Source organism: Grus americana, chromosome 4 (assembly GCF_028858705.1).
Source record: "Grus americana isolate bGruAme1 chromosome 4, bGruAme1.mat, whole genome shotgun sequence".
Lineage (NCBI taxonomy): Eukaryota > Metazoa > Chordata > Aves > Gruiformes > Gruidae > Grus > Grus americana.
This window is the reverse complement of record NC_072855.1, coordinates 35,675,281-35,700,936: the sequence shown is the minus strand read 5'-3', so window position 1 is coordinate 35,700,936 and position 25,656 is coordinate 35,675,281. Positions and strand designations below refer to the sequence as shown.

The 25,656-nt window shown below is 40.7% G+C and overlaps 2 protein-coding genes across 6 annotated transcripts in view; one reads left to right on the top strand and one right to left on the bottom strand.

The window, feature by feature from the left end:
- The first annotated feature begins 1,955 nt into the window (after nucleotides 1-1,955).
- On the top strand, nucleotides 1,956-4,836 carry SLC25A4 (solute carrier family 25 member 4). Its single transcript, XM_054825164.1, has 4 exons — nucleotides 1,956-2,161; nucleotides 2,463-2,949; nucleotides 3,512-3,652; nucleotides 4,007-4,836. Exons 1-4 carry the CDS (start codon nucleotides 2,051-2,053, stop codon nucleotides 4,162-4,164), a joined length of 897 nt encoding a protein of 298 aa, XP_054681139.1. The 5' UTR covers nucleotides 1,956-2,050; the 3' UTR covers nucleotides 4,165-4,836.
- A 4,566-nt stretch (nucleotides 4,837-9,402) lies between these two features.
- Nucleotides 9,403-25,656, bottom strand: part of CFAP97 (cilia and flagella associated protein 97) — a 36,664-nt gene continuing 20,410 nt past the window's right edge. For all 5 annotated transcript variants that reach the window (XM_054824891.1, XM_054824893.1, XM_054824894.1 and 2 more), the window contains 3 exons: nucleotides 21,640-21,902; nucleotides 12,016-12,166; nucleotides 9,403-11,321 (listed from right to left, as the gene is read on the bottom strand). In XM_054824891.1, the coding sequence (XP_054680866.1) occupies nucleotides 11,194-11,321; nucleotides 12,016-12,166; nucleotides 21,640-21,902 (542 nt within the window). In that variant the 3' untranslated portion in view covers nucleotides 9,403-11,193. The remainder of the gene's footprint in view (nucleotides 11,322-12,015; nucleotides 12,167-21,639; nucleotides 21,903-25,656) is intronic.

Here is a 25,656-nt window from a genome sequence, read left to right as displayed (position 1 = left end):
CAGGCTAGACCCCACCACCATAGTCTCACTCTCCTCCCTCCCCAGTAGCATCCCACTGCCACTTTCCCACCTCTCACTCACCATACACCAGCCAGCAGGGCACTAGCTGACACCAGAGCGCACACGCTGAGACCTTATCAGTCTGGACAGTCAGGCAACAACTGTGAGCACCACCGTCTCACGGGTCTGTATGGAACCAGCAGTAGAAGCCCTGAGACATTAAAGTGATATTTACTTTCCTGTGAAAAGAGGAGACACCAGACCTGGTGAGTGAAGTATGAGGAACAAAAAGGAAAGGTCAAGGGCGCACACGTTAAACAATACTCCATTCACCTCACAATCTAATTCTAGGGATCCCCTATGCCTCCTGCTTGCACCTGCTTTCAGTCCTTGCTCAGGGTAAAGCTCTCTTTCAGGGGGGTCTCTCTTCCCCTTTCTTAGAAGCTGCGGAAAGGCTCCATCTGCTCAGGATGGCCAAGGTGCAAAGGGTACTCCTGGAAGTTACAGCTGTCATCCACTTCCCAGAGCTGAGGTACATGAGAAGAGACCTCTACTTCAACAGACCTAAGTGCAGCAGAGGGCAAGAGACGGCAGATCAAATTTACAGTCTCATTGACTCGTGCTAACAAACACGTCAGTGAAAAGAGATTTGCTGTCCTGAAGATAATGCCTCTTCGTGGAACAGCCAATCTTTTAGCACCTACATTAAGATGAATCCTATTTCCATTATTGATACCATATTACCAAATCAAAGTAGACCCCATTACCCTATGCATTCCTCGGTATAACATTGTCCTAGGGGCACATCTTAGTGCCTTTTTAAGGCAAGCTCCTAGGTATGCATATACAACTTGCTGCATTGGCTTTCATGTAACTATTCCACACAACAAAGTCACCCAACAGTGATCATAAGCTCTTGCTTTCTTATGAGGGTCACCCAGAAAGAACAGATGAGAAACAAAGAAACTAGTGAGGGAGCCATGTAATCTTCACTTGAAACTCAAACATTTCCATAAGAACCAAACACTGAATGAAGGCAGGGTTTCACTACAGCCTTTACTCTTCTTTCACATCTGGTGCGAGTCAAGCAACTTAAGCGTGCCTGGGCATGTGCTTCCCAGTGTCCCTTCCCCTCCCTCCCTCCCTCCGAGGGGACTGACTGCAACTCTTGTGAGGCTCTGACCTTGCAGGGTTGAAATGAGGGTGCAACACAGGAAGGCACATTGTCTCCTCTTTGGGAAAGCCAGGTCCTGGAGCATGCCGGGGTATTTAAAGACCTCAATGCCTGCAAGTTCACAGTGTATCAAACATGAAGCAGCTCTCTTTATCCTTGACTCAGAGAGGTCTAGCCCATTTCCGGTTACCAATGCACACGAAGATAGCACCATTGCACCACCTCCCAAACTGACCCAACGGTCATCTCTGGTGACCTTTGTTGCATGGCATGACACCTGCACCAGGGTGCCTGCCCAGCATCCACGTCCCCCTCACCCTTCATGGTGTGAATCCATGCACACGAAGTCAAGGCTGAAAGCACTCTTGCTTCTTCGAGTTGACTTCAGTCAACAAGTTGACTGGTCACCTCACCCAGACCTCTCCGGGCAAGCTTTCTGCTCCCAGCGCCGGCCTCTGGCCTGCACGAAACAGTTAACATTGCCTGAGGTACTCCTGCCAGCTTCCTTAGTCCCCTCCTGTGCCTCTCGGGAGCTATTAATACAGCAGGCACATGCTCTGACATAGCGTTCCCCAGCAGTGACCAGATAACTTTAATTTGCCCTTTAAACGTCCCGAGCTCAGTGGCCCTCGCGGTCGCTCCAGAGGAACATGGCGGCGTTGCCCCGCGCCCCCGGCGGAGGCGGGCTCGGAGGGGTCCCAGCCAATGCCCGTGCCCCGGGGGGACACCGCCTCCTATCGCGAGAGGCCGCGAGGTATAAGAAGGGCGGCGCGGGGCAGGGGGCCATTTGGCCAGCGGTGTGCGGGGGCGGCCGGGTGGGGAGGTGCGCGGCTCGTTGGCTGTCTTCGGGCAGGGGGTGTCGGACCGGCTCCCAGCATGGGTGACCAAGCGCTCAGCTTCCTCAAGGACTTTTTGGCCGGTGGGGTCGCTGCCGCCATCTCCAAGACGGCTGTCGCCCCTATCGAGAGGGTGAAGTTGCTGCTGCAGGTGAGGAGGCGGTGGGGGCTTGGGGGGGGGGGGGGCATTGGCGGGAGCCCGGAGGGGCTGCGCCGCAGGTGGGTGCCGGCGCGGCGGGTGCCGGCCGGCATGACTAAATATGGGAAGGAGCTCGGCCGGCTCCGGTTACGCGGGAGCTGCCCGAGCCCTTCAGCACCGCCTCGGGGGAGCGGGAGCCGGGCCAGGTAGCGGGGCAGGCCCCGTTCCGCCCTTCAACTGGCCGCCGTGCGGGGTCACCCCTGCAGTGTCCCTGTCTCTGCCCTCCCACCCTTCCTCCTTCTCCTCTGTACAGGTCCAGCATGCCAGCAAGCAGATCACGGCGGAGAAGCAGTATAAGGGCATCATCGACTGCATAGTCCGCATCCCCAAGGAGCAAGGCATCATCTCCTTCTGGAGAGGCAACTTGGCCAATGTCATCCGGTACTTCCCCACCCAGGCCCTCAACTTTGCCTTCAAGGACAAGTACAAGCAGATCTTCCTGGGGGGAGTGGACAGGCACAAGCAGTTCTGGCGCTACTTCGCAGGGAATCTGGCATCTGGGGGTGCTGCAGGAGCCACCTCCCTCTGCTTTGTCTACCCGCTGGATTTCGCCAGGACCCGGCTGGCGGCTGATGTGGGCAAAGGAGTCAGTGAGAGAGAGTTCACTGGGCTGGGCGACTGCATCATCAAGATCTTCAAGTCTGATGGCTTGAAGGGCCTGTACCAAGGATTCAGTGTGTCTGTCCAAGGCATCATCATCTACAGAGCAGCCTATTTTGGGGTTTATGACACGGCCAAGGGTAAGAAGTACATAGAGAAGTGACTGCAAGGGGAGATCTGTCCAGTAAAGGCACTCTAGGGCACTTGGTGGTACAGGGACAAGCAGGGCTTGGCTCAGCCCCAGTTCAGGGTGCTAGTGCTAGGATATGCACAGGTGTTTCTGAAATGCATTCCTGCCTGCCTCAACTTGCTGCTCTGAGCAGAAGCTTTGGGTTTGCTGTGTGTTTTCAGATACTTTCCAGTTTCTTTCTCTGTTTTAAGGCTTGTATAGATGGGCTTGTATGGTAGCTTGTTACTCATTGCAGCTTATGACACAAGTGTAGGTGAGTTCTGCAGGAGAGACCCTTTTGGGCAGGGAGCACGAAGAGGGCCTAGATTCCAAAATCCAACAATGCTATAGACTTGTTTAACTCATAGTACTTGTTAATAGTCAAATACGGATGAAGGGAGAAGTTGCAGGCTTGATTGAGTTAACTTGATTGAATGACTCCTGGGGTTCGTAGGGGATTGTTCCTTCCACAGTCATCTTTCCCACAACCCTTTGCCTCTGTACTGACTCTGCTCGTTTGTTCTTGATGGCAGGTATGTTGCCTGATCCAAAGAACGTGCATATCGTAGTGAGCTGGATGATTGCCCAGACTGTCACTGCAGTAGCAGGGCTGGTTTCTTACCCTTTTGATACTGTGCGACGTAGGATGATGATGCAGTCTGGCCGAAAGGGAGGTAAGTATAACTATTGCTATGGTATTCTGGCAGCAGAAAGTATCTCTTTATTGATGTATGATGGGAGATGCTGGGTACTTTTTGTCTTATGCAAAACTAATAACCTTCTTACTGGAATCCTTAAAGAGCTGTGGGAAACACATTGCTGGTTATTTCTGTCATCTTCAGTTAGGAGGCTGAGAGTTGATTTGTTTTGATTTCCATGTGGAGAATTAAAATTACTTTTAATGAATTGAGTACTTAATTCTAAATTCTTGGCTATAGTTTGCTTATTCCTTGTTTTAAATATATGAAAGTTGAAACAGACTTGCCGCATAACTTCAAGCCTTCTGACCTTTTTGTCTGTTTTCACAGCTGATATTATGTACAAGGGCACAATTGATTGCTGGAAGAAGATAGCTAAAGATGAAGGATCCAAAGCATTCTTCAAAGGTGCCTGGTCGAATGTGTTGAGAGGCATGGGTGGAGCTTTTGTATTAGTACTTTATGATGAAATCAAGAAATATGTCTAAAACTTAACATCACAATGTAGTTCAATTGTTCTCAATCAACTTTTTTAAAAATAGATTACTGTGATGTAATGGACAACAAAATATTTCCTAGGGAAACAGAATAAAATTTGAGTAACATATCTGGTTGAGATGAGGATGCATTAATTAAAAATTGTCCACTACATCACAGTTACATTTTGTATGAAAATTCCTCCAACATTTGTATTGGAACCTTGTGTATATATTATACCTTAAATTTCAGGTAATACATTTTGTCTAGAGACAAGACTTAGGTGGTCTATACCTAGTTTAAAATCTAATATTGTGAACTCTCAATAGAATGAGATCTTCAGAAATACCTATTGTACTAAGTAATGTCTCTAGCTACCCAACATTTATAACATGAATTAAAGTCATGTTTTCTAAAGCTGTATTTTTTAATATGATATTAAGTAAAAAGTATGTCTGAAAATATAAACTATACTAAAGCACCAGGCTGAGTTCCTAACTGCAGCGTCTTCACTGGCAAATTATACAATCATATGGTTGAAACCATAATCTGTTTTTTCAAACATACTTGAATATGGAAATAGTGTTTCAAAAATTCCCCTGTAGCTTCACAAAGCAAAATGTTGTCTGCTCTGATGTTCAATTGAACTAAAACTGAAATAATGAAATAAATTAATATATTAATGATCTTTTCACTGTTGTTTTCAGTACACTGAACACATTACAAGCACATCTCCTTTAAGGCAATGTGCTAATCAGCACACCATCAGTGATTGTCTGTTACTAAGCCTCTTGAAAGTTTTTCAGCAGAGCTTTAGGTAGGTGGAATGGCTATTGATAATTCTACAACAGCAAAACCAAGTGGATTCAGCTTGAGGGTGCTGCAGCCAGTTGTCTTACAGAAACAACAATACATATAGTTTTAGCTGCTTTGATAATTAATGTGTATTACCCTTCACTTTGAAGTAAGTGTGTCTTCACTTGATAGTGAAGTTGTTGCTGCTTATTAGATTTGAAAAAGTAGTCTGGAATGGAATACTTCTGAGTTTTAACAACTATACTTTCAACTATACCATTATTATTAACAACTTGAGCTATTAATTACCAGTGAGATCAGAACATGCTCAATACAGACTTTTTAAATGTTAGATGCTGTGTAGTGGTGAACTCACTGAAGAATAGGTTCCCTGATTAGGCAAAGGATGGAGAGTGACTTGTGTCCCTTTCAGTGGTTCAGTTAGACTCTGTATAAACCAATGTTTGTTATATATCCACCTGGGAGAAAGGGGTAAGACTAAGCAAGTAATATTCAAATAAGCTTTTATTTCAGCTGCAACTTCCTGTGAAGAAATAAGGTGCCCTTGTGGATTTTTGATAAAAATTCTGGAATACCTGCTATTTCTAGTGCCTTAGGGTAAAAAAGAACTGTGGAAACCTATGTTGGAATTGTATTAGCTGTACTTGAAGGTGAAAGGGTGACTAGTTACACAGCTGGCAGCTTCCATATTGAATATAGGCTGGGCAAGGAATGGATTGAAAGCAGCCCTGAGGAGAAGGACTTGGGGGTGTTGGTTGATGAGAAACTCAACATGAGCCGGCAGTGTGCGCTTGAAACCCAGAAAGCCAATCCTGTCCTGGGCTGCATCAAAAGAGGTGTGACCAGCAGGCTGAGGGAGGTGATCCTGCCCCTCTGCTCTTGTGAGACCCCACCTGGAGTACTGCATCCAGCTCTGGGGGCCCCAGTACAGGAGAGACATGGAGCTGTTGGAGTGAGTCCAGAGGAGGGCCACGAAGCTGATCAGAGGGCTGGAGCACCTCTCCTATGAGGACAGGCTGAGAGAGTTGGGATTGTTCAGCCTGGAGAAGAGAAGACTCCGGGGAGATCTAATTGCAGCTTACCAGTACCTGAAGGGGCCTACAGGAAAGATGGTGAGGGACTGTTTATGAGGGAGTGTAGTGACAGGACAAGGGGTAATGGGTTCAAGCTGAAGGAGGGTCGATTTAGATTAGATGTTAGAAAGAAATTCTTTCCTGTGAGGGTAGTGAGGTATTGGAACAGGTTGCCCAGAGAGGTTGTGGAGGCCCCATCCCTGGCAGTGTTCAAGGCCAGGCTGGATGAGGCTTTGGGCAACGTGGTCTAGTGGAGGGTGTCCCTGCCCATGGCAGGGGGGTTGGAACTAGATGGGCTTTGAGGTCCCTTCCAACCCAAACCATTCTATGATATGACTCTATGAATATAAACTCAAGTAGATGATGCCTAAATGGAACAAGTCTCCCCAAAAGACTGTATTTGTGGACACCATCTTCATTAACATTGCATATGGCTCTCAGAACTATCCAGTTACTCCCATGGACTGGAAGATTTTCATAATTGAGAATACATATGAGAACTCTGGATTAACCAGTTTTGTGAGTAGCAGTAAATGGAGAGCTAAGAGATTCACATTTTGATTAGTTCCAAGTTCTGTGCTTTGGCTTTCAGTTATCTCTTTCCTGTATTTGAAATTAATTTATTGCCAGATGCAGGTAGTCCTAACTCTGTTACTTAGTATGATGGGCATCTGTAGTGTCTGCTACAGATTCAGACCAGCAGCTCCATTCTCCCAGAAGGCAGGTAACACTACTAAAACAGTATTTGGAAGCAACATCTATCCACCTGGAGAACTGAAGCATTTAGAAAAAAAGTCAAAAAATTATAGTTATTTTTAAATTACCTAAACTTAATTATTTTTGTCTTTCAACCTGTCCTGATCATTTCATCTCCCTTCTTTCATGGTCACTATCTTAGACACATTTCTAGCTACTTGGTCTGTTTTCTTCCCACTAGTAAATAACCAAGGTTGCAACTTGTTGGACCACAAGTTTGTACAGAATATCTTTCTACTCTTTTGCAAAGTGCTTATTGCAGTAGTCTTAGTCAAAAGCTTTACCTACCTGCTTCTGCCCTTTCTCTTCCTTTTCTCTTTCCTCCACACATTCCTAATAGTTCCTTATGAGAAGCCTGCTAACACACTGCAACTATTCATTTCATGTTTACCTTGCTGACAAGGTTGCCTATGTTTTAGAGAAGGTCTAAGTTGGCTACAAGATACTAGAGACAAGGACAGATTGTAATACAGAGGTACCAAACCTTGAGGAGGGAAGTGTATGTGTGAATGAGCAATAAGAGAATTAAGAGGAAGCAAAAGATTTCTGCTGAGTGTAGATGGAAAAAGTTACTACATGCCCGGGAGGAAAAAAGGCAAAAAACAAAGGAGAAGTAAAGGCTATTAAAAGGGAGAGTGAGGAGTATTAATGCAGGAAGAGTCCACTGGAAGAAGAGACAATGTGTAAAATAATACATATGGAAAACACAGGTAAGTAGCTCTTTATTTCTGCTTGAACACTTATGCAAATGCACACCCTGTGGCAGATTCCAGGCAGTACTTTCCATAAAGATACTTGGTGTAAGACTTTGAAACTGTCAGTGAAATAACTATTGACTTGAAAGCAGCTCTGCACTGAGTCTGTGGGACTCAGCATCATACTTGCTGAAAGCGTAACCTAAAATCCAGCTGTCAGCTCTGCAAAGCTGGAAAATAGAAGGCTTTGCAGATAGTGTCCAGTTGCTATTTGAACTCCAGTCAAATGAACCTTGGTTGTCACAGACAATTGATACCACTGCCCCAATCCTTTTGTACCTTTGCAATAGTCACAGAAAAACTATGCAGGCAAAAGCCTGCATCAAAACCATTATTCCCTTTTAACAGGGAAACCTGCCCTGAATAGCCTGGTAATATATCCTACTAATACAGACAGACAAAGCCCACCTACCATGCAGCATATACTGTACTGCCCAGCTCTGAAAGGACACTACCTGGGGAGGGAGCCAAGGTGCACTGACCTTTTGGATGAGATGAAGTTAGGAACTTCAGGTGGGTCTGAAAGATAAACCTGTCTCTAAAGAGTGTAGCCTACTGCAGAGAGTGGGAGAGGGAGAAGCCATGACAGCAGACTGAACCTTCCCTACCTTTCTGAAGGTGATATCCTCCACTCTCTGCCCTATTCTTTTCATGGAAGAACCTGCCATCAGTTCTCTGAAAGCCATAGGGAAGAGTTTAAGACATAGTGAGAAGCATAGCAGAAGGGAAAAACCTTGCTAAGTTGTTCAAAACCCAGAACAACACTCTGTTTGCAGGGGTGCCACAGTTATGGTTATTGGATAATCTCAGCTGGAGATGGAGAGTCCCACTAGCCAGCCTAGGATGGCAGGGAAAGCATCATCGTGCCCCAGGTGGCAAACCACAGCCACCTGTGTTCCCCTTGTGATGTCCCTCTCACTTTACAGCAGAAAAATCTCTTAATAGCATGGTTCTAGTCCTAAGAGCCACTGTGCAGAGAGAACTGAGACCTGTCATTTTTTTTTTCCAAGCTCTGACCACATATAATACAGTGGAGAGAACTGTGGGTTTTGTACGCAATCAGAGCCCAGAACAAAAGTCATAGAGAACAGCATTTTAGGACTTTGAAGTAAGACAGGTGGTCCTGGAACCAGAAGTGACAACTACAAGGATCAATGTTGTAAAATCCTGTCTCATCTTGGAAGAGAGCTACCAGGAGACATACAGTGGCTTTCTTGACCAAGGTATTGGAACCATGCATCCTGAAGGCAAACCAGATCTGCATCACAAGCATTAGCAATACCTGCCAGTATCTGAAACAGCACGACCTCAACATCATTTTAGTCCTGGAAGATGGCTCCATATGCAGCTTTATATTTCTGTATTTCCTCATTCATCAGGTGACAATGACATGGTTCATCCATGACTTTGCTCATGTCACCTATCCAGACAGGGATACATCATCACTCCCTGTTCTTCTCATATAGTCAATGATCTGAACTGGGGCCTTCTTTAAGACCTTCAGTATTGTAGAAAGACTACGCAGTGGAACACTATCCTGGAAGAAATGGAGCCTGCAATGATGCACGGACACTTCCAGAGCAAAAACATGACAGAGGCATCACAGTCCATTTCGCATAGCGGTGAGATCAATACACCAGTGCCGTCTCCCAAACTGGCAATCCTTCAGCAGGGAGATTGGCTCCTACCCAAAACCGTGTGTCAAACCAGTGTGGCAGTTCACTTTAAGGAGGAAGCAAAGCAGCTTGCACTTTTCTTTCAAAGAGATTTTCTTCTCTCATGACCTCCTTTGCACTTTAAGATCAATTATAAAATTCTGAAAGAAGCCACTGCAATGACAAACAATTCATGTTAAATATTTTATTTATGATTTACAAAAATGACATACAAAATTGACAGTCTGTCATACCAAAGTTAAATAAAATAAGAAGAAGCAATTAAAAGTAATCAATTTTGTGAATTCCTTCACAGGAAAAAAAAAAATCATACAAACATTCAAAAGTATTTAAACTGTGACCCTGACATTCACATTCAAGGACAAAAATCTTTAAATAGTGAATAATTTTAATTAGCACAATAGTACAAATAAATACAGCAGCACTATGCAAAAAATTCCTTACAGTCCCTATCAATGAATAATTGCAATAAAAAATCTGTTTGCCACAATGCTGCTTAAAGAAAGAAGTTCAAATATTGTCAAACAGCTAAATTCAATCTGCAGGTAACCAGGTGCAGAAGCTCTGCCAAACTATCACACAGGACCAAGTAAAAAGTTTGATACGATATGGAATACATGAAAGCCTAAGCCCTCATGCAAGCAGGAGCAAAGAACAATAAACTTTCCTTTTCATAGGGCTAAGACCCAGCATTACTGAATACAGCTTTTCTTTTTTCTTTATGCATAATACAAAGAGATTTCCTCTATCTCTCCTGGGAAGAAGCTGGGGAAGCAAGCAGGGTTCCTGCAACGTCCATGGATAGTGGCATCACAATTTATGCTCTTCATACAGTCCTACAAAATAAGCTCACTGAAAGTTTGTCGTTATGTATAGAAATAAAGCTTACCACCTACTATTTGCAATTACCAATTCCATTCAATTTTGTTCCCTTGTAAATGGATGTTGCTGGTGAAGCTTACCTGACACAACTACAAATATTTGGTATGTACATGACATTAAAAAACAGGTTGAGAAGCATAAGTTTCTGGTTTTTACTGTCTTTTTTTTTTTTTTTAAATACCGGTTAGTAGTTGCTCTCAAAATCAGATGTTCGAGTCCCCTGCAGCTCAAGTTTATATCTCCCCACCAAGAAGGGCAAGGATCTGCAAAAGCAGGGCTGTGAAATATTTCCCTTGCTTAGTATTGTCTAGCTTGAGAAGTAACTAAAACTTACTCTTCTTTAGAGTGAATCTGAAACTGTTGTTCACTTCAGTCTTTACTCTTGTTCAAATAGCATCAGATGCTTCTTTCCTACACTAAGGTCCTAATACAACTTCCAAAATTCTTTTAAATCTAGAAGAGATGCAGCCTTGAGTACAAAACAAATGTTCAACACCTGGCCTGCAAGAGTGGCAGAACAGCATCTTTGGCAGCCTCAGCATTCTAGCTAACCATGCAGGAATACACAACCTGCTTTACACCCCTTCATGCTGCTGTAAAAAGAAGATTCTTTCAGTCGTAAGAACATGACCCACAAAGTTCAAAAGGCTTACTTAAAGCCAGGATGAAAAGCAAGGACAGTCTAGGAATTGAGCATATGCTTACGAGTTTAATGCAATATTTTAAAATATTATTATTTTAAAGATTTTTTTTTTTACATCTTATATCTATAGTGCAGCAATTCTGTCCTTCCATGTTATGGATACAAATTCCACTTATGATTTGAGAATAAAATAATAATTAGTAATTTCTATTGAACTTCTCATTTAAATACCTCCTTCTCTTTCAGAAGTTCTTCCTGTCATAGAAAACACTGACTGAAGTGAAAGCCTTCACTTAAAACCATTTTATAAGCAATTATATAATATGGTATGCATTTTAATCACTGAACAATGCAGAAAATATTTTTGCACATAGAATTTACAAAAGCACTAAAAACAGAAGCCTGAGGATCATCTCAGAACGCGAGGCAAAGAATGCACTTATAACCAAGCAGCACGAACATTAGTGGGTTTGGGTCTCTGTAATGCCCCGCTGGCTGAATCAGACACGGGTTTTTCGTTCCTCTGGCTCACTGTACTTGGTACAGCGGATGCTCTTGAAGTGCCTCCTGTTAACATACACACACACACACACACACACACACAAAAGAAGAGTGAGAATGCTTATGCTCAGTACAACTGAAAGCTTCATGCCATATTAGTACTGCAACACTTACTACCATAGTTTCCAGAAAAAACTCAAATCACAGTAAGTTGAATATAAATCCAAAATGCTAGGAGCTGTTTGTAAATGGTCAAGACAAAAAAATTCAAGCCTATGCCATAGTGCTGTGGTTCTTTAACCCCACATGTATGGATCTGTGGGGACACATAACCTACTTCCAAAGTAGATACAATTTGTAAGAGAAACAAGGCTACTATCAGTAGATTTACATTTTCTGAATCAAAATATGAAACTTCTTTGGGGTTTTTGTATTTTTCCCCCCTTCTTTTCTCCTTTCAATAAAGGGTACTGACAAAATGAGAAATATTTCTTTACAACAGTGATTTTTTACCTTCTTGGAAAAGATGATTAACAAAATTATTAGAAATTTAGGATGGTAAATAAGCAATTCATATGGTCATCATACTTTTGGTATTATTTAAAAAAAATTCACTTCAGTGTTTTCTGTGTGATAAGTGATCTCAGAAAGGCAGAGAAAGGAACTTATTTTCTATTCTTAGCAGTAAGTACTTCACAATTCTGAATTATAAAAAACACACGCAAAGAAATGCAAGAATCCGCAACTTCAGAGTACTTACTGGAAGGACTAAGCTGGCTGAAAGCAGATTTTCCTCTTCTTACAGATGGTGAAGAATTTAGATAACTCATCTGGCGCTGATAGTCCATCAATTGTTCAGAACGCCTCATACCAGCTGTTGGTTTCACTGCTTCCAGTCTTTTCAGGAAAGCCTTAGTATAGAAGAAAAATACCATCAAGAAAGAGAAAGGATCAACAAGAAGCTAGAAAACAAATGTTTGCAAACTGATTTTTATTTGAACTGCAAAAAGCCCCCAAATTTTTAGCATTGCACAACACAAACTTCTCCGCTGGTGACCAGCACAGGCTATTCAACTCACGTTCAATTTTTTTTGCAGTGTTAGAAGATGACATGAATAGTAAGAATCCCTTACAGATCATCAGTTCTATGTTGAGTACATCTTTAGTACCCCATAGTTCTCTGGATTTTATGATAACTTGAAACACCACATCAGTTTGGCAATAGTAAAAGTGGTGGGAAGATGGGCTGCGCTCTTCTAATCCTACTTTTGGTTACTCCTCTCTTCTAAATTTCTGGAAGGATGAGAAGTTGGGGTTTTTTTAATCTTTGGTTTGCAAACATACTTAGACCATTTTATATTGCCCTACAGGATACCCAGAGAGAATTATTGACCTCAATTCTGTGAAAGTAATGTCAAAAGGAAAGCACAACTATCCACCTGACACTATTTGCTTTATCCATAATGTAATTTTTAGATATTCTAGTTGAAATTATTGTTATAGACATAATTTCCTCTTGTTGAAATTAACCCTGGCAATCATGCAGTAAGCATTAAATTAGAACAGCTACCTACACAGTATTTTGTAAAATACAGACAGTTTCCCATTCTGTATAACTACTTCTACTTGAAACAGGATTAAGAAATCTCCATCATCTAAAAAAAAGAACGTGATGGCAAGACAAATTTGGAAGTACCCAGCTATACACAACTTCCAGTTAACAACTTCACCTTTTCAGTGTATTTCACTTCCAGGGCTTGCCTTGCATAGATCTATACATTCCCTCTGCTAACTAATTTCAATTCATTTGATGGCCTGCAAACATTTGGCAATGACAAAACCATTGCCGGTCAGGGTTATGACATGTATCCTATCAATGACAGACAACACAAACTGCAATTCTGCAAGTTTCCAAAGTACTAAAAATACCTCTGTAATAAGGATGTATTGTCTAGGTGCATACTTAGATGGCAGAAGTCAAGAATCTGTCTGTATAGCCATTAAACTGCACTTTGTATGAAACAATCATTCTTCCCCACTGCCAATCAGGTACTGATTTATTTATTTGATTTTAAAAGAAGAATAAAAAAAATACAGAAAGTGACTTAGGAAATAGTATAGTATTCACAGGATGTCAGTTGTCATTGTCTAGCTGTAATAGCAATCTACAAAGTCTTGGTAGTTCATGCATGAGCACTGGAAACCTGCACAGAGTGCACAAGGGAGAAAGGACAAGTGATTTTGGCTCAGACATATGTCACAAGCGCTTGCGTCAAGTGCCAGTCAGTTCATCATCAAGTGGAAATACCTAAGTAAGCAAAAGTCAAAGGAAGGACTTCAGCTAGAAATAGCTCTTCACTAAAGCCAGTTGCAGAACATGAAATGGTAGACTTGTCACTAGACATTACATCTAACATTTTACTCACAACTTCATCTGCATCTCCTAACACAACTACATACATTTAGACTTGCAGAGATCACTTATTTACCTTCAATATTAAAAGTGGAAGCATTCAGTTCAATCACAAATGGATCAGGTAAATTGTAGAAGTAACTTCCCTATGAGAGTCGAGCATGTTTCAAGTCTGCACTCCAACTCTAACAGCCTCGTAGAATTTGCATACCTTAAAACTGCAGTAATTTCAAGCTTGCTTCTGAACATACAATGTTTACATATGCCCGCTTTATTCTAGTTTATATACAATTCTCTGCTTTTGCTTTTATGCCTGTATTTTGACAATTATGAAGTTCTCATTACTAAAGCAAAAAAAGAGACCTCTCAGTACTAAAACATTACTTTTTGAACAGGTTAACACTGGATTTAACACAGCCCTGAGCTATAGAAAGAGCAGATAAAGAGATTTTGTAGCGTAGAAGTGTTGCAAGAAAAGCTCTCCTAGAGAATGAGAGAATAGCTCCTGTGGTTCCCTTGCCCTCTGCTGCAAATTCTACCAAGGGCATGTTAACTTACATGCTCTTTGCAGTCGTGAATTTTGCAGTCTGGAGAACGGCCTGCTGCATACAGAAATGAACTCATTACCACATTGAAATGGCAGTCCTGACCTACTAAATCTGTAACCCAGAACTAACACAATTCTTATGTTTTTATTACCAACCCTACAATCTTGAGGTCCTTAACCAAGGAACTACCTTGTACAATGGTACGAGTACCTTGCACAAATGTTTTTTTTCAAGTATACACATAAATCTCCTAATTCTTTCATTAGTTTCTCCTTCTGAGAAATGAACTGAAGAACACTGCCACTTTCCTTGTTCTTTTGAAGTGCTAAATCTCTGGAGCCTTAATCCTGTACCAATAAAATTAATAGAAATTTTGTCATTGATCTTAACAACCAAAGAATCAGATCACATAACATAATCCAGGTGTTCAGAGCCAAATACATGTTCCCTATCAGATTTAAGGAATAAAAAAATAAGTATACGACACTAATGGCAGGAATGTCATTAGTTGCTCTAAATTGCATTGTGGCTCCTCAGAGCTCTTGATTCAAGCTTAATACATATATAATATCATATCATTGATGACGTCCCAGCTTGGCAAAAGCCTCCCAAGGCTTCTTTTCCCCCATCTTCTTCTACTTTATTATAATACTGAGTTTACAATAAAATTAGAATAATAATATAGAAAAAGAAAAAAAAAATCACAGAAGGTGTTCCTGCATTATTAGCTTTTAGGAATAGGATAATCCTTTATAAATCTAGGCATCTGGACATAGATTACTATCTATAAAGACACTAAAATACTTATTGCCAATGACAGAAGAAAATGTCAGATTGTCAACAACTGGAGAACAAAGGAACCAGACACTGTATCAAAAGATGGCTGATATGCAACTGGCCAAGATAAATGCTACTAATTCAACTTTGGGCATATCAGGAGAGCACCAAAGCTAATTCTAATGTTCTCTGTCAGAAAAAGGAAAAAGAAAAAAAAAATCAGTATACACTTTTCTGCAGCTATGTTGAAAAAGAAAGAAAAAAACCACTGAAAATGCAGCACTTCTAAATTGAGTTCAGAGAGAACACACAAAAAAGTTACTTTTTCTTGTTTTACTCTGCTTTTTAAATGCATGAAGTCTTCAGTTTCACCTCCTTTGAATCCTAACCAGCTGACTAGTGTGCCTTGACAGCTGTTCAAATTTATTTATATTATGCCTCCTCTAATGTCACTGATGTTAGTGACCACACTGTCCCTTTGCAGAGTCCGGGGGGGGGAGGGGAAATTGGTAACAGTGCATTCAAGGACATGTTTCTGTTCTTATCAATATAAGTATTTGTAATTTTCTTCAATTGCCAGTTGCATTAATTAGCTCTAACCTGACAAACTCTAAATGTCAAAACACTCTCACAGTTCTTTGGTAACAGAAAAGTCTTTTTCAACTGAACAGCTATCAAGTTTACATGTGGTTGGCATCACCACAAATAAAGTAGGCTAAGAGTACAAAAAAAACCCCACAAAATTAAGCAGCATGCAAAACAACCAAAACTCTCCTTGACCCTGCCAATGAGTCAGTCTTTATTATAATTACCACAGCAGTGTTCAGGAATCTCTAGTCTGGATCAGGAACCAGCAGACCACAAAATATCGGACCACAAAAGCCTATAGCTTAAATACTATGATCACAGAATTACACTATATTTGCACCATATTGCACCGTATTTTAGTCAGGCACATCTGCGTGCCAATCCTACACCCTGATAGCTTCTCCTGATGAGAGGACATAGAAGCATCTTTTTTTTGCATTGCACTTGTAATCTCCAGAACTACCAACATTTTGTCTTTAGTTGGCATAAAATGGCTTTGAACCCAGTAAGTGAAAACACCTTATAAACCTTTGTGTGCTTGAGTTCTAAGGAGCCACCACCCTAACACAAATATTTCTGAGCTCCTAAGACGACGACATTCTCTTTCACAACTGCATTCCCTACAGCCTTCTCCTCCAGACTGAGACCAGTAAGCTGAACAACCTTGGTATGCTTTCTACAACCACAGAAGTATGCAGCATCTGAGGCCTGATGCTTTCAGACTGGGGGGCGGTCCTTGAGGATGGGACAAAGGGAAGGCAAAGAAAAAGCAGTGCTGAATACATTGAGGGAGGAAAGTACAAGGTGCCCACGCATGACCCTGATGGGCCAGTGCCCTCCCCCTCCTGTTTCTTTCCATGCCTAGAGGTTATCTCCCTGGTTGAGGCATAACACGGATAGCAGGGCAGGCACAGTGCAGCACAGGATTGAAAGCTGTGGCTCAAGGTAAGGTATATTCTTTGTATGGGGTGGCAGCCAGTTAGGGGGATAGCCAGAGGCACTATCCCTCCCTTGCCCTTTTCTCCCCACCACATCACCACAGCCCATCAGCACCATTAAATCAAGCTGAGACAAATGAATATACATTCATTTACAGCAGTACAGTACTTGCATTTCTAAAGAAAGCTTGGGGTTTCCAGCAAAAGCAAGACAAAGGTAGCCCAGACTGGAAGAGAAGGGAGACAGTTTGGCTGAAGGATCTTTGTGCAGGTGATACCCATAAAGCAGAATTTTCCACTTTACAGGGACAGAAATGTGTCTGGGTTAGTGCTTAGACACTGTTTAATTTAGAGTTAAATGTACTACTTGCTTTGCTGATGACTATATCATTGAAGAAGAGCCAAAAGACTGATAAAAAACATGCTTTGCTAAAGAGTATCCTTGAAGGAGAGCTGAAAAACTGATAAAGAGGAAACATCCTGCCCCAGAAGGCACTGAGAGCTAGGCAATTGCCAGAGAGGCCTGAAGTCAACAAGAATCACCAGTAACCAGGGGATGGGAAAGGTGGCCAGAGGGGGGGCAGGTTTACCACCAGCTACCCAATTAAAGGACTATGCAAGTTACACCCCACCCCTTCCCCCCCCCTTGAGGAGCATGCCTGCTAATTTAAAGATGCTTGACCAATAGTAGATGATGTGGTAATTAATAACCAATTAGCATAAATTTAGGCAGGTTTTTCTAATCCTGTAACAAGATAAATGTGTGGCAGATTCAGCATGTGGTGTGCTAGCTTTGTGGAATTACGACCTAGCACCCATCTCTGTGTAGACATGAAATAAATAAAATACTTCTGCTCTGTGTGTATATTGGCGTACTGCACACCGGGTAAATGATCCCACTTTTGGGACAACACAGGTAGAGGCCACAATGACTAGAGCAAGTGGTGGGAAGAAGCACTAGTGACATCTGCAGCACAGATGACTCAAGGAACTGAGTAGGTGAACAGAGAAAGACAGGCCTTGCAGAGAAACACAGTAAGTGACTTTTTTGTGTGGGAGAGTGACTATGCTGGAACTGGGATCAGAGATGGATCTGTTGGGGCTTAGGGTACATTTTGGGGGAGTATGAGGTGGGGGGATGAACAACATGGATTGTTATGTGCAGTGAGTCATAACAGCATGGGGTAGGAAGAAGATACAGGGATGTGTAGGAAGATGAAATATCCACAGAAAAGGAGAATGCCCTCATTCCCCTTGATCTAAGGTTTGAAAACTGCTGTTCCAGACCTGCTGAGATCTTTCAGTGAACTTCCAATGTGAACTCAAAAGGTCACTTGTTCCCTAGGAACTTGGCTGAACACAGCAGCTTAGCTCACTAAGGTCATCTAACACCTAAATCGTAGTCAGAACTAGTAAAAATTATGAAAAAAAACCCCAAACCAACAAAACCAATGCAGATACGAATTACTTCTAAGTTTAGATGAAGTGACTGAAGAATGGTGTGGTGGTTGCAAATCTGTATTTCAAGGTCCCCAAATACTTACCTGTATATACCAGTATGTATTTTTGCACCACACAATAAACTATTAAAAGTTTAAATGATGTGTAGTGTCCAGTTTATGAAGTTGAACATCTTATTTATACTGGCAGAAATAATGATATGTCAATATAGATAGAGACACATACATGCAGACATGGGAAAAAAGTAACACATCAGTCACACTTAAGTCCCTTTCCACTGGAGAGGGGACAGGGTTGAGAGTATCTTCAAACACAAGAGTAGAACGTTTTCTGAATCAGCAGCATCCTCTATTGGCAAGAGATGCACTCTGGTCTTGCTAGCTCAGATAAACAATCAAAAGCAGGTTCCACTTATGACAATACAGAGTCAAAAGCAACAAGTACAAAATTCTGACGTTAATTACCACAGCGATCTATTTTACTAATTGTGCTTTTTCCATAAAGTGCTAATCACTACATTATAACTACTGTTCTTCAGAACAACACACCTTTTTATTCCATCATAGCTCTTTCTAGCAGAGTCTGCAGGAGCAACATATATTCCCTACACCTCCTTGCACCCTTTCACAAAGCTAGAGAGCACCAAATTGTTTAGATTCCTCTCTAATTTCCTAATATTTTAATTATTTTCCCTGTATCACCTCTGATGCCAAATGCCTGCACCAGAAATCAAGCTGTCTTTCTGATAACAGTAAATATAGGCATTACTCCAAGAATGTTCTAGTGGAACAAGTGAAAGTTTTCCCTAGACAAGGTGTTAATCCTCAAGATAAGAAATTATAAAAGCTGTAATCCAACAGGGAAAAAAAATAATAATGTCTGCATCAAAACTCTTTGACTCCCTGCACAGACTACTGTTGTAGATTTCTATTCTTGAATTATTTACAAAACCTTGCGTCCTTCAACAACAACCATTTCACAAAGGTGTATCAAGCAGCATATCCTGTATGCAGTAGCTCAGGCCTTGTATAAGAAAAAAAGTTCCTGTCAAGTAATAGGAGAGAGATTGATAAGGAAGTTCCATGGAATTCCATCTCTTCAATCTGCAAAGGTGAAGAATGCCACTGACCAGAAGAAAACAACTTCATAAAGCACATATTGTTAGCTATATAAAACAAAAAAACCCTCATCAGTGGGCAGAGTAGGGCAGCTCTTTCATTTACAGTCTCTGAGAAAAATGTGTCATATTTGTAATCCCAAAAGGTAGTATTAGAAAAATCAGTATGTTACAACTGTGATGCTCTAGGTGCACATATACTTCAAACAGAATAAAGAAGTAAACAGAATTGCTCAAAAATGATAGCAATGTTAAACAAAACATAAGAGCTGTACTGATGAATCACTCTTCTGAAAAGAAGAGCAGAATATATCATCCTGAGTTTGGGGAAAAGAATAAACCAAATGTTTTTATAGTCTAAAATAGCACGATGTCCTAACATAAATTGTAAGGAATGATTCTGATGTCAAACACATCCACTCATGTTGCTGATGACAACAACTAAAGCATAAATGAATAAATAAATGAAGGATAATATTTCTCAAACTACAAGCAACCTCGATGAATCTCTAACGTGTACTAAAACAGCAATATGTGAAATGACTATACATGCTTAGATTTACTGAATTTCCAATTCAAAAGTTGCAAAGGCAAGACATTCTTGGACAAAAGACTGCGATATATCAGAAAAGATTTGTGGCTTTGAGTAAATGGAAGTGTATTGTAAAACATCATATACATTAATATTGCAGTAATCATGTACTGTTATGTAGTACAGCGTATTACTATCAGATCGTGACTGCAACACAGCATTTTCTCTCCACAGCCTAAGAATACACTCTTATTATCAAGGTTCATGTAGAAGAGCAAGTTCTGCTTTTGACATTTTGAATAAACAAAAAACAACAAAGAACCCCAACCCCACAACACATGAAGAAGGCCCTCCTACCAGCCTAAAACCACTGAAGCCTAAAAACATTTCTTCTCCACACAATGAAAAGCATCATCCATCTCTAACAAGTATTTATGCCAAATTCTTTCAGTGTGTGAAGTATAATGTTCTTTTGGTCAACTGTAGTCTAGTGAAGCTGGGGAGAAGTTTCCTACTTTGAAAAGTTTTAACAATCTAGATCTCTAAAAGCTGGAAGAACTAAAACCTAACAGATTTTCCTGAATAGGTGTGCTGGTTTTTGCTGGTGTAGAGTTAATCTTCTTCCTAGTAGCTGGTATGGAGCTGTGTTTTGGATTTGTGCTGAAAACAGTGTTGATAACCCAGGGATGTTTTTGTTACTGCTGAGCAGTGCTTACACAGAGCCAAGGCCTTTTCTGCTCCTCATACCACTCCACCAGTAGGCTGGGGGTGCAAAAGGAGTTGGGAGGGGCCACAGCTGGGACAGTTGACCCCAACTGACCAAAGGGATATTCCATACCATATGACATCATGCTCAGCAATAAAACTAGGGGGAAGGTTGTCAGGGGGGCTGCTGCTTGGGGACTGGCTGGGCATCAGTCGGTCGGTGGTGAGCAACTGTTTTCATTTGCATCAATTGTCTTTCTTGGGTTCTATTTCTCTTTTCATTACAATTTTTATTATTATTACTGCTAGTATTGTTTTATTTTAATTATTAAACTGTTCTTATCTCAACCCATGAGTTTTCTCACTTTTACCCTTCCAACTCTCTTCCCCTCATTCCACTGGAGCAGGGGGAGTGAGTGAGCAGCTGTGTGGTGCTTAGCTGCCCAGCTGGGGTTAAACCATGACAGTAAGTGAATTGGACTTTATGTTGCAATTATATCTCTGTCTGCCTACATAAAAGGAAATTGCAACCTACACTTGCACAGATGAAAAAAGTGCATAAATTACTTCCACTATAAATTTTCCAAATATTTTAACTATATTTTCTCCTTTTCAAACACACTAATGAACAGCTAGGAGATATGAAAATATCATTATATGTATTACAATTCAATCACTAAAAATATCTTATTCAAATCAGTATTATTTTTGTTATTTGACAACTCTGCCAATATCCTTATAAATTAGCCTGAGTATCTGTTTTCCACTAAAGTAATTGTGATTGATATTATAGTCAAATACTGTGACAAGCAGAGTGCTACAAATATTGAAAGAGACGGATAGCTATAAAATGAGTCAAAAAGCAAAACTGACATTCACATTGTAACCTCTGTATTTCCAATATAATGGGTTTGATGCTATTACATTGATTGCTTTTTTTGCAACCCTGTTCTTGAGACTAGTAATCATGATGCATGAAGCAGGATGAATAGAGTTAGACTGCTATCCAAAGTTATGAGTGTGTTAACAGTAATGGTTGTTCCTCTTAAAATGAATGATACTGAAGGAGAGCAAACTCATATAAAATAAAATCTATTTTCATCTGAAAAAAGCATCATTTCCCCCCCGCAAACACACCCATATGAACATTTACGCAAACAGCATAGTAAAGGAAATTCACTGTAGACTTACTGCAGTATAGCTCCAAGTGCTGCCTTATCAGTTTTTTAAGTGTTTAGCAGCAGTTCATCTGACAACAAACAGTCCTTCTCAATTTACTGATCCAAATCAGTTCTCAAAACTCACCAGGTTTTCTCTTTCAATTCTTTGCTGCTCCTTTTGCCTGTTGAGGGCACTGTGGTACAGTTTAGGAGGTGGTACAGCTGACTTCTTCAAGGTAGTACTTCTTCTAGGCTTTGCAGACTGTCTGGACAGTTCTTTTAGCAACCTTTGGTTTTCCCGATCAATCTGTCTTACTTCTTCATTTGTGAAAGAATAATTTTTCCTTGTTCCTTTAGATGGCTGATCAAAGGTTAGTTTTTGTTCTTTTTTCTCCAACTGTAGGAAAGCTTTAAAATGGCAAAACCCAAAATACTCAGATTAAAAAACCAAAACAAATACAAATCTTGCATTGTATTATTAGGATTTATCTACAGACCTGAAAAAACAAGGTACATTTCCTCTCCCTCCATCTGAATTCCAGATTTATGCATTTCAGAATTTTTCAGGGATGCTCAGTTGTCCTCAGTACATTGATTTTACATAAGTTTCACAAAAATCAAGTCTAATTCTGGCCTTAGTTAAAACCCATCTGCTTCCTTCTCACTAGGAATCCCCCTCCTCCCCACTTATGACTGGTAATCCAGAGCAATTGAGCAGATGCAGCAAACAACTGAGCAATACAAGAGAATCAGCAATACACATACAGACACTGTGTAAGCATTTGTGAGGAATACATCTGCTATTTACAAAACAGAATAGAAATCAACCTTATGTCATTTCTTCTGCATGGTCAGTATTCCTGATCCCCCTTTGACTCCTATCACCCCTGATCTCTACCTTTACCAGTACGCTTGCCCAACTTCTACATTGACACAATACACTCAGACTTCCATCCTCAAGTATTTTTACTGTAGTTACTATGGTACCAGTGATCAGCATAGGCAATTTTATATCTATCTATCTATCTATCTATCTCTGCTAATGGGGCTACCATTATACAGCACTAAAGCCACACTGAACATAATCATCGTTACAGTGTGTTCATTTATGGCACCAAGATAAGCATCAGAGAAGTTTTCCAAGCAACAGAAAACACAGCTTCAGGAAGCCACGACTAGAAATAATTTACAGAACCAAGAATTAAAACATAAATCAGTATTTAGATGTTTGCACATGAAAAGAGAATCAAACTTTGCTCCAAAGATATCTAAAATATGTCTCAGCTGAGAGGCAGAACAGAAATGATGTTTCAGACAGAACACTGACACTGGGGAAGCATGACTCAGAGACACAAAATGCATTTCCTGAAGTGATTTTGTTGATCCTTTGCTCCTGAAGTGATCCTGCATCATGTTGGTGCAGGAATTGCAAGGGGGAAGATGAAAATTAAGTGAAATGGATAGAGAGAAATGAGCAAGCATATATAACAGAAGAAAAATTACTGGGGCCTGGCAATTTAAAACAGTAAAAAAATGACAAATTAAACCAGGATATGAGATTTCAAGACAAAAGAACGAAGAATGCACACTTAAAAATACACAGCAAGGCAGACTTGCACAATTGCAAGATAAGATAATAACTGGAAAACTTCAATGTCAGCCAGAGCCAGCTATGTTTCTTATAGTTCCACTGGAGCTTTCCTGTTGACCTATTTCTAAGCCTTTGCTTTCTAAAGCTCTGCAGTAGATCTTCTGGCAACTGTTTTAAGAGCTTTGCTGTCATGGTATTACCCCATCAAACCATTGCATTATCTATGGTACAGGAATGGCGGTACCAGGTTAGATCAAACAGATTTTTGGAGCTGAGACACAGATGAGGAAGCCTTACTCAAGCCATTCCCCACAGTCCTCCAATATCACAGTGCCTCCAGAAGATACCCCTCACTCTTACCCCTAAAAGCCCCACACGAGCAAAATAAGCACCCAAAGCAGAAGCTTTGAGAAAAACAGAAAGAAAAAACCCCAAAGAACAGGCATGCAGTAATATTTCCTTAGAAAACACTGCCACATCAGCAATTTTTTTGGTGAGGGATGTCTAAGGCAGCCTTTAATAGCTTAAAAACCTCAAAGAATGATGAGCGTGTTGTTACTTCAAAATAAAATTAAATTAAATCTTTCTTGCAGTATCTCAACTGAGTTTATTCCAGAACTGATGCAAGAAAATAGTGCTACTGTCTCTGAGAAATTTAGGAACAGTATCCAGAACTCAAATTCCAATCAGTTCATGAATTTCAAAATCCTTCTGGAAATTAATACCATCAGTATGCTAGCCAATATAAGCAAGAACTGCCCCATGGCAGCTCTAACTGTGAGGTTTTCCACATTAGCAAGTATTGTTTTAATTTGTTAAGGGAAGATGCAGATCACCTCAAAAACAAGACACAATGCAAAATAGTGCAGATCAAGCGTGCCAACCAACAGGTTAACGAAGTATAAATGTCTTGAAAAGCATCTTTACAATTTACTAAGTTATTCTCAAGGGAAAACTAGTACAGCCATCAACACCATTTGAGGAGACAAACCTGGGATGAGACTCATCTGGATACACCTACAAGGGACAAAAATAAATGCACAGAAAATAACTAGGGCCACACAGTTCACACTGTAACATCAAGCTGCAGCGTATTTCTAAGTAAAAAATAATTAAATAAATCTGTTGGGAATGTGCAAAACCAGCACTGCAGCACAAAACACCTGGAAGAAAGTAATTTGAACAACCATCTGCAGAAGATATTTATTATATATCATGTTACATAATTGATAATTGTATTATTACGAAACTATGAAAGGTAATTTCAACTTTTGCCTTATATCCATAGCATCTCACAGGTTAAACAAGACCTTACATCATATGCAAGAGTGCAAATCAGGTTGTGGCAAAGAACAGTTGTTCAACTGAAGTCTTGACCTAGCTTTGTGGCACCAATGCTATTGGTGATGCAGTCTCTTACAAGAGACGTTCAAGCTTCTGAATAACTGTCAGTGCAAATTCAGAACAGCTCTTTTCTTTCTGTGAAAGGTGTGAACTAGTCAAATTCCATTTAAAGCAATGGCATTCTGAATGAGGACACTTTTAATTAGAAATACAGGCTGCATGTCTTCACTTGTATATAATTGTTTTAATTCTCTGTAAGGTAGCTGGCTATACTTCAGTTTACTCTTACGATGTAGCTATGAACTAACCAGTAAACAGATTAAAAATACTTTGAGATAAATAAGCATCAAGGTAATTACTTATCTCTTGACTTGCTTATTTTTCTGGAAACCCCGTCAGCTGTGATGAAAAAAAAACAACCCAACAAACAGAGCAATGACATGGAACAAACACCTTTCCCTTTCCCCTCAATGCTGGCCAGTAAATGCTTTTAGAAATACTGATTCAAGGAGCCCAGCAGCAACCACTACCTGTGGGGCTCAAAAAGCACTGCATCACTTTGTCACTCAGATCTCCCAGATGGCAGTGGTATGCAACTTCTGTACCATTAAACACCACCAGTATTTTACCGGAAGTTCTCAGGCAGTTAGTGTGAATATCTATCTATGTACATTTCCACTCATTGCTCTACTGGATTCTACTACCTATATATGTGAGTAAATCATGACAGATTTTTACTGACTAACTTTACTCTCATCTTCCAGCTTCTTCAATCCCCCCAACACACAGATTTTTCTTTTTTCATTCCTCTCTTCTTTCTTCCTCCTTTCCCTTGCCTCTCATAAGTCTTTTCCCTTTCAATGTATTACCTTTCTACAGTGCCTCATCCACACCTTTTATCACCTCACCACAAGAATAGCCTTTCCCACTTGTGGCAGGCAGAAAAGAGAATCCAGTCCATTTTCTTCAGTGTGCTGTCCATTCTTAGCCTCATTATTATTTATTATTTATACTTACTTAGTGTAGAAACTGACCTTACTGCTGCCAACAGCATTCTGACAACTCTTCAGGTTATGGGCTTGCTAACCGTGATAATATCAAACTTATCACAACTCAAAAGAAACATTATTAATAAAGTGAAAGAACTCTTAAGACCACCATAAAGATTCTGCTGTGAAGTTAGTCAGTGACGCGTGAGCAGAAAACTGCCATGAAACAGTAACTAAT